The following is an 11,803-nucleotide window of genomic DNA, read 5'->3' as shown; positions in this document are numbered from 1 at the left end:
TCTATAAACCAAGGTCCTCACCTCCTTGACACCAACTAGGGAGAAGTCACGGGGCCCTTGAGCTGGCTAGCACTTCCCTCTGCCTCCCAGGGCTCACTGGAGAAGATGGGCTAAGTGTAGCCCTGTTGGCTGTGAGTTGAGGGGCTTTCATGTCCATACCCTGGGTCTTCACTTTGACTCTGCACCCTTCCTGGGGCTGCTCTGCTGATTCCCAAAGTCCCTACTTTCCTGGGACCTGAGTTGAAAGTATTAACCACAGCAGCCCACATAGTTCTGGACTTCATGGGCTTGCCAATGAGGACAAGTATATCTTTACAGGTTCCTACTATGTGGCTGCATCTTTCCCTCACCCTCATTCAGGTTTATCACTGTCATTTCTGAGAGACTCATCCTCTCTCCCTTACCAACCTCAGAACTCTGCTCCGAGACCAAGTTTCTCAGGTCTCAGGGGCCTGAAAAACAAGCGAGGCTATGCTTAGCCTAACAGGTCTGGGATCCCCTGTGACTGAGAGCAGTTGGGAGTGCTGTTCCAGTGATCAACCCCCATATTTTGGGGTGTTGCTCTCCTCAATCCTCCTACATGGGGTCCTCATCTTGCTTTCTGGGTCTTGGATTAAAGGCTCCTGGGGAAATTCCACATCTCTTGAAACTTTTGAGCCGTGCTTGTTCTGCAATGCTACAGAGAATGAATGGGTCCTTTTCCCAGGAGTGATAGGAGATGGAGAAGCTACAGCCAAAAGCAGAAGTCCCAGGACAGGTGGTCATCCGTCAGGAAAAAAAGGTACATCAATCTATCTCATCAGCCAGGTGAAGGTTCTCACGTCATTTCTGTTCTGATAGATTTACTTTCTATAGACAAGAGACTGTAGGCGTGATATGAAGAGCCCCTTGTCTTCAGAGGTTATCTCACAGGGCCAATGCACATGCTAATGCTGTCACCGAATATTGTCTCTTTCACTTATCTATGAGGAATGAATAAGGGATACATATTTCTGGTTGAATATATTTGGTATTCTTACTGCTCTGGCTACACATTCTGATCCAGTAGCTTGAGCACAATGGCATTGTTTTTTATCACCTAGGACAAATTTTGAAGTATTGAGAAAAACATTGAAATAAACCATACAGGGTGGGGACTTTCCTAGTGGTCCAGTGGCTAGTACCCCAGGCTTCCACTGCAGGGGTCCCAGGTTCGATCCCTGGTCAGGGAGGTAGACCCCACGTGCCGCAACTAAGAGCCAGCAAAGCCAAATAAATAAATAAGAAAAAGGAAATGAAATATAAAATGTTAAAAGTACTTGTTTAAAAGAAAAGACAAGGGTATGTCTCAGGGTCGGGTAAGAAGAACAGTATGTATGCTAAAGTAGTTTAGAGCAGGAGTCTAGTCCCAGCTCTGTCATTGACCAGTCTAAAGTATTTTGGCACCAAACCAAACTAACTCTATGATCCTCGGGCTCTCCACTGTGAAGTGAGTTTTACAAACCCTGCCATGTCAGGCTGGTGGAATATATTTATTATGGTGGAATATATGTATTTATGGAAAGCATCTATCACAGCACATGTCTCTATTGAGAAATTAGGTGCAATTCAGTTATTATGATTATCTTGACCTCAGATATTACATCAGCTGGGTTTCTTTTTTGCATCTACCAGATGTCAGAAACTATGCAGCGTTCTAACTGAAAGAAAAACAAAAATGACCCCACCTCTGCAATCAGCCAAAATTCTGCTTAGCAATGAAACCAAAGTAATATATTCTCTCCATTCCCTCTTTACCCTGCTTCTTTCTTGTTCTTCTTGAAACAGAGAGTATCTCAGCCTCTTCTGTAGAATAACAGCTTCCCTGGAAACTATAATTGAATAGGCAGACTGGGACTTTCTTTGACCAAACAGTGCAAGTATAGGCCTGAAAGACTTCTTTGAAGCAGATGCTCAATTAATGTTTGTGTAAAAGAAGAGCCACAAATAAATCATTTGCTATAATTTATATTCTCAAACATTCTTGAAAACCATAAGCAGATCCAAGTATATATCTTATACATTTACAAAAAAGGAGACTATAACAGAGAGTAAAGCAAACCACAAATTGAAGAACTTTCAGCTATCTCTCTATGTATCTATGTTCTGAGCTTCTATTAGTGTGGTGTCTTTCACATATCTAAAGATATTCTTATCCTAAAGTGATGTTATTCTCAACTGGGATCACAAAAGTGATTTGAGGATTTCCAATATGCATTTCCAAAAACAAAATTCCTACTCATAAATTTGACAAACAGCAAAGTGTGTGTGACCCATGTTATTCAAATACTTGTATCATCAACCTCAATACACTTTCTGTTGAAAAAAGAAAGAACTGATAACTGGGGTGGGGGGGGGGCAAGTCAACAGGAACACAGGCTGATGACAGGCTTTTCTGACCACAAAGTGAAGAACGGCCTTCAGCCCACACTAGAGGCGAGATGACTGGCTGGATGTGGCCCTAGTGTTGGCACTGGCTGAGGCAGAAGGGCCAGCACTGGCTGCACCAGAAATGCCAGGCATGGCTGAGGCAGGATGCTCAGCCCAGGATACAGCAGAACGGCCATCCCAGGCCGAGACAGAAATGCCTGCAGTATCCCAGACAGACGTGCCAGCCCTGCCCGAGGGAGAAGTGCCAACGCTGGCTACAGCTCTGGCGCTGGTGCTCTCTACTTCCTCTCTGGAAGACTCCTCAAAATGCTCCAGGAGGGTAGCAGGGACCGTATCATTGACTTTGGCCAAAAACTCCAGGACTTTCATCTTGTTGGATTCCATGAGCGCTCTCGGACCCCACAGGAACTCATAGCGAGGGGGATCGCTGCCTGGCACCTGGCGGTACTCCACGTACTCTTCCCGCACCAGATCTTCTGTGAGGAACTTCCTGGTATCTCCAAAGATGTAGTGCCTTCTTCCATCATAGATGCCCAGAAAATTCATGACCTTCCAGATGTCCTCCTCAGAGAGGCGGTGGCCATTCATGTAGATGACACCCAGAAGAGTCATCAGAAGACCATTCTTCGGCAGCCCCCAGTCACTTATAGACTCACTGTCGCTGAGCTCTAGGTTGCTCAACAGGATATAGGAGTGACTGTCGGGCCTGACTTCCTTCAGGACCAGGCCAAACACCATCTCTAAGTGCTTAGAGGCTCTCCTGAGGATCTCAGGGAATTGCCCCCTGTACCTTTTATTGATTGCCTTCAGCATTTCTGACCTCTCAATGAGCTCCCTCACCTTATACTTATACAGCAGCTTCTGCACCAACACCGGCACCTGCTTGCTCAGAGGATCTGTGTGAGAGCTCTCAGCAGCAGCTGAGGCCTGGGAGGAATTTTCACCTCCCTGACCTTGGCCCTCAGCACCTACGCCAACTCTTGCGCATGCTGTGGCACCGACACCAGCTCTTGAGCGTGCTGCACCACTGACATCAGATCTTGCACGTGCTGTGGCACCGACAACAGCTCTTGAGCGTGCTGCACCACTGACATCAGATCTTGAGCGTGCTGCAGCACCGACACCATATCTTTTGGGTATAGCACCTGCAGCAGCACTGGCCATGCCTTGGGCTCCCTGAGGCCCCATGGGGGTGCCAGCAGCTGAGGAGCTTGAGGGAGCACTCTCTAAAGCAGGAGGGGAGGAGGAGGTGGTCTCTTCTCCCCTAGATGTGGTGGCTTGATCATGAAGACCCTGGGTCTTAGCCCGGGCCTGGTGATGTTTCCCTTGACCAGGGACCTTACTCTTCTGCCTACGGGGCATGATGGCAGTGGACAGAAACTACAGGCAGGAGTCTGGATCAAAGGACAGGAGATTGGTGCACCTGGAGGATGGAGAATGAGGTGATGTGAGCAACTTAAAATGGGGAGACTCCACCTTGACTTTATCAAAGGCCGCCTCTGCAGGTGTCCTTGAGGACACTGCCCGAGGAACCCACAAGGCTCCTGTTTCGTGCTCAGCCTGTCCCCACAGAATCCCACAGAGGAGGAACAGAGGCCTTAGATTTTCCCTCTGCATCCTCTCAGCCCTGCTTTGGATTTACCAGAATTGCGGTCCTCTCAGCTCATCTTTAGTATCACCATGTCAAGCCTTGGCAGAGCCTGGGCACCCTTCCCTCTGCTACTCTGATGCAGACAACTTTAGACCTCCACATTATCCAGAAGCCAAGTGGAGTGATATCTCAGGCCACTTCCCTCCCAGGGGATACCCAGTGCTGAGGGCTCAGTAGGGCTTTTTCCATCCTGAGTTCACTGTGATCACCATTCATGGTCCTTACCTTGGCTCCTTAAAACATTGGGCACCATTCTCCTTTTGCTGACTGGTGGCTGCACCTTCAGACTAGACATTTCCCCTCCCCTAGACTTGGTATAAAGCGGTGAAGTAGATGCTCAACCTCACAGCCCTTCCCTGAGATTTCCTGGGCTCAAATCCAAGGGATGGGATAAATGCACTGAGTACTCACTCAAGTTCCTCAATTGGGCTCCTGGCAGAGAAGCTCCTCTTTCTCCTGAATTGATGCCTGTGAGAAAGCGAAAGCCAATGAGCCTGTGTCCCAACAGGAGGAAGTAAGATGACCTTATCTTACCAAGCACAGTCTTCTAAGAACAGGTGCTATTACAGGCAGGTTGATGTCCCTGTGCTCCCACACAGGATCCCAATTCAAGGTCTATAATATCTTTTTGCTTCTCTTTTCTTCTCTCTCCCTTTTCATAATTAAATGTATTTACTATTAATTGGAGGATAATTGCCTTACAGTGTTGTGTTTCTTTCAGCCACACACAATATGAATCAGCCATAGGTATACTGTATGTCCCCTCCCTCTTGAAGTTCCCTCCCAGCTCCCAGTCCATCCCACTCCTCTAAGCTATCACAGAGCAGCAGGTTCGAGCTCTCTGTGTCATAGGACTAATTCTCACTGGTTATCTATTTTACATATGGTAATATGTGTGTTTTCAAGGTTACTCTCTCAGCCTGTCCCTCCCTCTCTTTCTCCCAGTGTCCACGAGTCTGTTCTCTATGTCTGCAACTCCACCGCTGCCTTGCAAATAGGTTCATCAGTACCATCTTTCTGAAATACATGTATATTTGTTAATATACAATATTGGCTTTCCTCTTTCTGACTTAATTCACTTTGCATAAAAAATTAGGACTAAAATTACCACTTGAGACAACAATCCCACTACTGGGCATATCCCCTGAGGAAACAGTAACTTGAAAAACACCTGTAGTCCAAAGTTCGTTGCAGCATCTTTACAATATCCAGGACATAGAAGTAACCAAGGCCTACATTTGATTTATGACAGGGTCTAAGATTTCTCAGTCTGCTACCACGCCACTCAGACCATGGTGGAGTGGTCTGAGGGGAGTTGCATCCCCTTTAGCCCGCAGTGGGAACCGCCATGTATTCTTGAGGTCTCAAAGGGATGATGACAGGGAGGATGTGGTCTGAATGATGTGGTGTGGAACATCCCCACAGACGCTGAGGTTCTCACCATCCCGCCAGGGAACACAAAACTCTCCCTTCCCAGCCTGACGCTCCCCACTTTGACCTGGTCTCTCACTTCCCTGAGATGATCTGGGAAGCGTCATGTCAAAATGCCCGATTACGACTCCGTTTCTTATGGGAAGAGCCCCCATCCTCACTGAGCGGCACAACCGTGAATAGTGTTGGGGACTAGGCCCCTTCGTTGAACTAGGTTTATTCCTTTAGAGCAAGCTTCTCACCTCCCTGATCCCACCTCCAGTAAACGATAGGGGACACCACTGTCGGCCAGCTCCATGTCGGGCCTCCTAGAGCTGAGTGCAGGGGGGCCGCTCAGTGTGGCCCCCATGCGGTTTCGAAGTCTGATACTTGGCCCTAAGGGCCACTATCTAGGACCGTGAGCTCCTTCGAGGGTAGAATCCGGGCCTACCCCCACAGACCAACGCCTTCACCTGAGACACGCTAGACCGCATTCAGCCTATAGCTCTGAGGGACTCGAAAGAGCCACATCACAGGGGTGGGATGCGGCTGGGTCACTTTTCTTAATAGTGGGTTCGTAAAGTCCCTTCAGTTACATTCCCGTCCTCACCTTGGTTCCGGAAAAGTCCTGGACACAGAAACGCCACCAAAGAGACGCCACGACTCCGAGTCAAGCTCCTCGCCTTTGAAGCGGAAGTGGACGGGAGTGCGTACGGTCCTACGCGGGGTCTCCCGGGGATGACGGCAGGGGCCGGGAGCTACGGGAAGCCTGGTAGCTCAATATTCATCCGTCCCTGGGTCCTCCTTGCGCAGTGTGTTAGAGCCCGGGACATCTCAAGCTATGAATCCAAGTCCTCCAGCCCCCAAACAAAGCCCTCGACTCCCTAAGTCCCTAGTGGGAGGAGTCAGGGCACTGCTCTGAGCATCTCTGCTTGTTAGGAGGGGCGTCACTCTGTGAGCCTCCCTCGTTGGGGGAGACCCTCTCACTAGCACTGATGGTCCTCACTTTAAGTCAGGTTATCGTCAAGACGTCCCCCTCTGCAGATCTGGGGCCTAATCCTGCTAGAGGAGGCCCTACCCTCCCCGAGATCACACAGGTGGAATGAGGGGGCCACTCAGAAGTAGCTCTTCTTGTCTCTCAGGGCTAAGAATTTACAGAATTCTGTTTGGCTCCCTCTCCAGGCGTCCCCTCTAACAGTCAGCATTGTCATCTGAGGTCCCGTTTGGGCTCAGGTCCATTCCTCTGTGAAACGGAGGCTGATCCTATTAGACAGAGATCTCACCTCACTGAGACTTGCCAGACTGAAATCAACCTGACATCTGTCCCCAGAGCTTCTTGGGGAACCCAGCATCAGATATTTTCCAGGGCTTCCTTTTATGGTGTGTGCTACCATGAGTCCAATTTCAAGAACTCATATTGACACATGATAAATCCTGTAACTCCACTCTCTACTTTATGAAGCTTCTTGTCTTACATCAAGGTCCTAGTCTCCTGAGAATTCCACGTTGGAAGTCAGGGTGATCCTCTTATGATCCTAGTCCTTCAGGTCCTCTGAGAAAAGACAGTGGGGATGCAACTTGAGTCCTTCTGGATTCCTCCTGCTCAGCATCTTCACTACATCTACCATAGCCAGGGACTGCTCCTTCTACTGATCTAAGATTCCTCTTCTTAGTCTTTGGGTGACCCCTGTATTCAGGGGTGATTGTCTCCTCAGCCCTCCTTCATGGAGGTTCCCATATCAGCTTCTGTCCCTTGATTAAAGGCTTCCTGGGAAATGCATATTCCTACACACATTGAGTGGATACACTCTAGAAAATCTTGGAGAAAAGGGGACTCGGTCCCAAAAGTGATGTTAGATTAGGAAAACGGAGCAGAAATCAAGGAACTCAGGACAGATATTATGCTGTCAGAGAAAAAGAGCTGATATATTCCTTCTCTTCAGCCAGATTTAGGGGGTCTGCTTAGTCGCTTAGTTGTGTCTGACTCTTTATGACCCCATGGACTGCAGCCCGCCAGGCTCTTCTGTCCATGAGGATTCTCCAGGCAAGAATACTAAAGTATGTGGCCATACCCTCCTCCAGGGGATTTATCAAATTCAGGAATCGAATCCAGGACTACCATACTGCAGATGGATTCTTTACTTTCTAAGCCAGTAGATTTAGGGTAGTTCTGAAGTATTTACTCTTGGCACCTCCCTGTTGGTCCAGTGGTTAAGACTCCGCACTCCCAATGCACAGGGCCTGGGTTTGATCTCTGGTCAGATAACTGGATTACACATGCCAGAACTAAAAGTTCAGGTGCCACAATACAAAAAATGTAATATGTTGCAGCTAAAGAGCCTGCATGTGGCATCAAAGATTCCGAGTGTCACAACTAAATGCAGCGCAGCCAAAAAATGACTATTTTTAATTTAAAAATAAAATGTTTGCTTTCTACATAGAAGGATAGTGCCACATAGTCTTGTAAGCCCTCGATCACTTGAGGGTGTCTGAATTTGCACATGCAGATGATCATGTGGTTGCTGAGCATTATCTCCTTCTCTCCTTTATTCATGCCTCTTAATTATTTTGGTGTTTGTATTGCCTTGGCTATGTATCCCAACCCAGTGTTTTGGTCACAGAGTCCTTCTTTCTATCACTCAAGATACATTTTGGAGTGCTAGAAGACAGTGAATTAACTGCCCCATGAGCACCTCAGGCCGGGACAAATGGAAGGGTATGTGCTCTGGACAAGTCAGACCAGCGCTCTAGCTCCAGCTCTGTCTCTTATCAGTTGTGTGGACTTGGGTCCATTCCCAAACTCTGGGAGACTCAGGTGAAGTGGCTTTCGTAGGGCTAGTGGCATGTAGCTAAAGCACCTGGCTCAGTGCCTGGACCACATTCAGACTTTACACATTATCTGTTTTTACTATGATTATGATTATTTTGTTCCCAGAGGATAACACCTACCCTGATGAATTTTTAAATCCAGGAGATGTCAGAGAATCTGTGGCATTCTTGGACATAGAACACCAGATCAGTCCAAAATGCTGTTTAGAAAGAATCTTTCATTTCCACTACTAAATCATATTTTGAGTGTGGGGGTAGTTCTTTTTAGCTGAATGAAATTCACATAGTCTAGAATTTGGTTCTTAGACTAATGCTTCCTTCCTTCCAAGCTGCTCTTTCATTTAAACAACTCCTAGAGACTTGCCTTGGTGGCCCAGTAGCTAAGTGGCTAAGAATCTCTGCTCCAAATGCAATGGGACTGGGTTCCATCCCTGATCAGGGAACTAGACCCCACCCCACACACCACAAGAAAAATATCCTATAAGCCACAACTAAAACATTCCTCATGCTGGAACTAAAGTACTCTCAAGCTGCAAGGAAGTTCGAGGATCCTCAGTGGCAAATATAAGACCGAAGACAGCCAAATAAATAAGTAACCAAATATAATAAGCCCCCATCTTCATCAATTTCACCATCACCTAAAATATACTCATCTCATACACTTTGTGGAATTATCAACACAGCCAAAACTGCTGAATGGAATGCCCTTTCAATAACATGAGCTCTGTCTCCATGACTCACTGCAAAGAGTGTCAGCCGACTGGTCCTGAGTTTCCAGTTTCATTCGACTATTACTTTTATTTCACAGAATCTCCTTGGAGATGATGAGCATGAAACATATAGGTTGAGCACCGTGTTCACGTGCACTGGGACAGGAGCACACGGCACATTCCAGCCCCACCCCACGGGGGATTTCTCTCTGGTTTACTCATGTTGCTGTTTAGTCACTCAGTCGTGTCTGACCATTTTCTACCCCATGGACTGAACAGATTGCTCTGTCCATGGGATTCTCCAGGCAAAACTACTGGATTGGGTAGCCATTTCCTCCTCCAGCGGATCTTCCTGATCCAGGGAATGAACCCACATGTCCTGCATTGGGGGGTGGATTCTTGACCACTGAGCTGCGTGGGAAGCCTGATAATTGAAAAGTAATTTTTCAGGGTGGTTTTCCATTCCAGGCTTAAGTCTCTCAACTTTGAGACCCACTATCTGAGGGTTTGGCTTCTATTTAGTACTTCTACAGCCTCCCAGATGGGCTCAACATGTAGCCTAACTTAAAATTACCTCCCACAGACATTTATTGTCCTAAAGTCTCCAAGTGCCTTGCCTCAGTGTATTTACACTAGACTCCTCATGAAAAGCCCTCAATCCCCTCACCTCCATACACCTCATTTTTATTGGGCCCCTAGATCTTTGTTCATGAGCTACTTTATATGAATTGTTTTCTTAGACTCTAGAATTCTATAGGAAATGGTTTGGTTTATTTTTCTTAGCATCCCCAGTACTACTCAGAAGCTTCCAAACAGCAGATGCTAAATTGATATTTGAAGAATTACAGTGCAAGTGTGCAAGAAGTCAAGTTTACTGGGATTTCACTTCTCCCACATTCTTAAATAAGCTAAGCCAATCCAGGTATATACACTTCAATTTTACAAAGAAAGACTAAAAGGAATAAAACAAACCAAGAAGTGAATACCTCTCAAGATGTTTTTTTCTGTATCTTATAATCACACAGCCTTCACTGTGGAAATATTTCCATTTTCACCCACAAAAAAATCCATATTCCAGTATCATGTTGTCTTGTTCTGAATGACAAGAAATGATCCAAGGATTTCAGTCTATGCTATGTAATACGAAAATTCTTATTTTTCAACTTGATAATCTGTAGTACATGTGGGAGCTATGCCATTAGTATACTTAGACTCTGAAGCTAAACACATCTTTGATTAAAAGGAACAACATTTAAAAACAGAAAAAAAGAAAAGTCTCCAATTTGTGCATATTGTATAGGAACACAAGTACGTTATATGCTGTTTCCGTGAGTAACACTTTGGCCCTTTGCTAGATGGAAGATTGCCTGCTTTCTTGAAATGCAATATGAAGTACCTGCTCAGACTTCACTACGGGTGGGAGGAGCTTTGGTCATGCTCTGGAAAGTGCACTGGCCCTGGCACCGGAGGAGCCCTGGCTGCGGCTCTGGCTCTGGCCCTCTCTTCTTCAGCTCTCAAAGCCTCTTTGTACCAGGATGCGAAGGCACTGGACTTAGTGTCACTGACATTAGGCCCAAACTCCCACATTCTTTTGTATATATCTATCATGGAAGCATCCCTTATTAGTTTACAAAGATCATGCTCATTCTTTTTTATAGCTGTATAGTACTCCACTCTGTGGAGATATATCTATCTCCTGTTCCTTCTGTTAACATGTTCATGGATATGTAAGCATTTTCATATGGTTGTGGATGTATCTTCAGGGTTAATTTCTGAAAACTCTAATTACTGGCTCAAATGACATGTTGCTGTCAAAGAATAAGATTAGTACATTCTGTAACACTATATTCAAAAATAAACTGAAAATCGATTAGAGACCTAAATATGAGTGGAAACCATGAAACTCTTAGAAGTCACTATGAGTGGGACACTCTTCGATATAAATCATAATAATATATTTTTGGATCTGTCTCCTAAATCTAGGAAAATAAAAGCAAAAATAAATAAATGAGATGTAATTAAAGGTAAAAACTTTTGCACAGCATAGGAAACCATCAACAAAATGAAAAGATGACATACTATATGGGAGAACATATTTGCCAATGATATAACCAATAAGGAGTTAATATCCAAAATATATTAACAGCTTATATAACTCAACAGTTTAAAAAAAGAATTTTAAAAATGGGCAGAAGACTTAAATAGACATTTTTCCAAAGAAGAGAAACAAATGGCCGAGAGGCAGATGAAAAGAGGTTCAACATCATTATCATCATATGAATGCAAATTAAAACCACAATGAGGTATTATCTTATACCTATCAGAAGGGCTCTCATCCAAAAGGAACAGAAGTAACAAATGTTGGTGAGCATGTGGAGAAGATCTGTACACTGTTGGTGGGAACGTCAACAGGTGCAGCCACTATGGATAACAGTAAGGAGGTTCCTCCAAATCTAAAAAGAGAACTAGCAAATGACCCAGCCATCCCACTCCTGCGTGTATATTTAAAGAAAAATGGCCCACTCATTTGGATGGTCTCCTTCATCCATTTGGATGGTACTCGACGCTTGTCCGAGTCTGAGGGTCTCCACTGCTCATCTCCCCTCCCCCCATCTACTCTCCGTAGGTGACCCCGCCCCAGTCCAACCTCCCTGTTCACTAAGAGGCACCTGTGTCTGCAGAGCCAGTGTGAGATGAAGAGAGAGCCCTTGCCAGCCACCAGATAATCAGGAGTTTTGGCCGGACCTTTGAGCACACACTGAGACCGTGAGGAGTCAGACAAAAAGCACAGACT

The 11,803-nt window shown here is 45.9% G+C and overlaps 1 protein-coding gene across 1 annotated transcript; it reads right to left on the bottom strand.

Annotated features, from left to right (window-relative positions):
* Positions 1-2,448: 2,448 nt before the first annotated feature.
* LOC136154388 (melanoma-associated antigen B2-like) lies at positions 2,449-3,771 on the bottom strand. Its single transcript, XM_065916687.1, has 2 exons — positions 3,498-3,771; positions 2,449-3,386 (listed from the first exon to the last, which is right to left on the bottom strand). The coding sequence occupies exons 1-2, from the start codon at positions 3,769-3,771 to the stop codon at positions 2,449-2,451; spliced, it is 1,212 nt and encodes a 403-aa protein (XP_065772759.1).
* Between the last annotated feature and the right edge of the window lie 8,032 nt (positions 3,772-11,803).

Source organism: Muntiacus reevesi, chromosome X, assembly GCF_963930625.1.
Source record: "Muntiacus reevesi chromosome X, mMunRee1.1, whole genome shotgun sequence".
Taxonomy (NCBI): domain Eukaryota; kingdom Metazoa; phylum Chordata; class Mammalia; order Artiodactyla; family Cervidae; genus Muntiacus; species Muntiacus reevesi.
The sequence above is the reverse complement of the archived record's forward strand: the minus strand, read 5'-3'. Positions and strand labels throughout refer to the sequence as shown.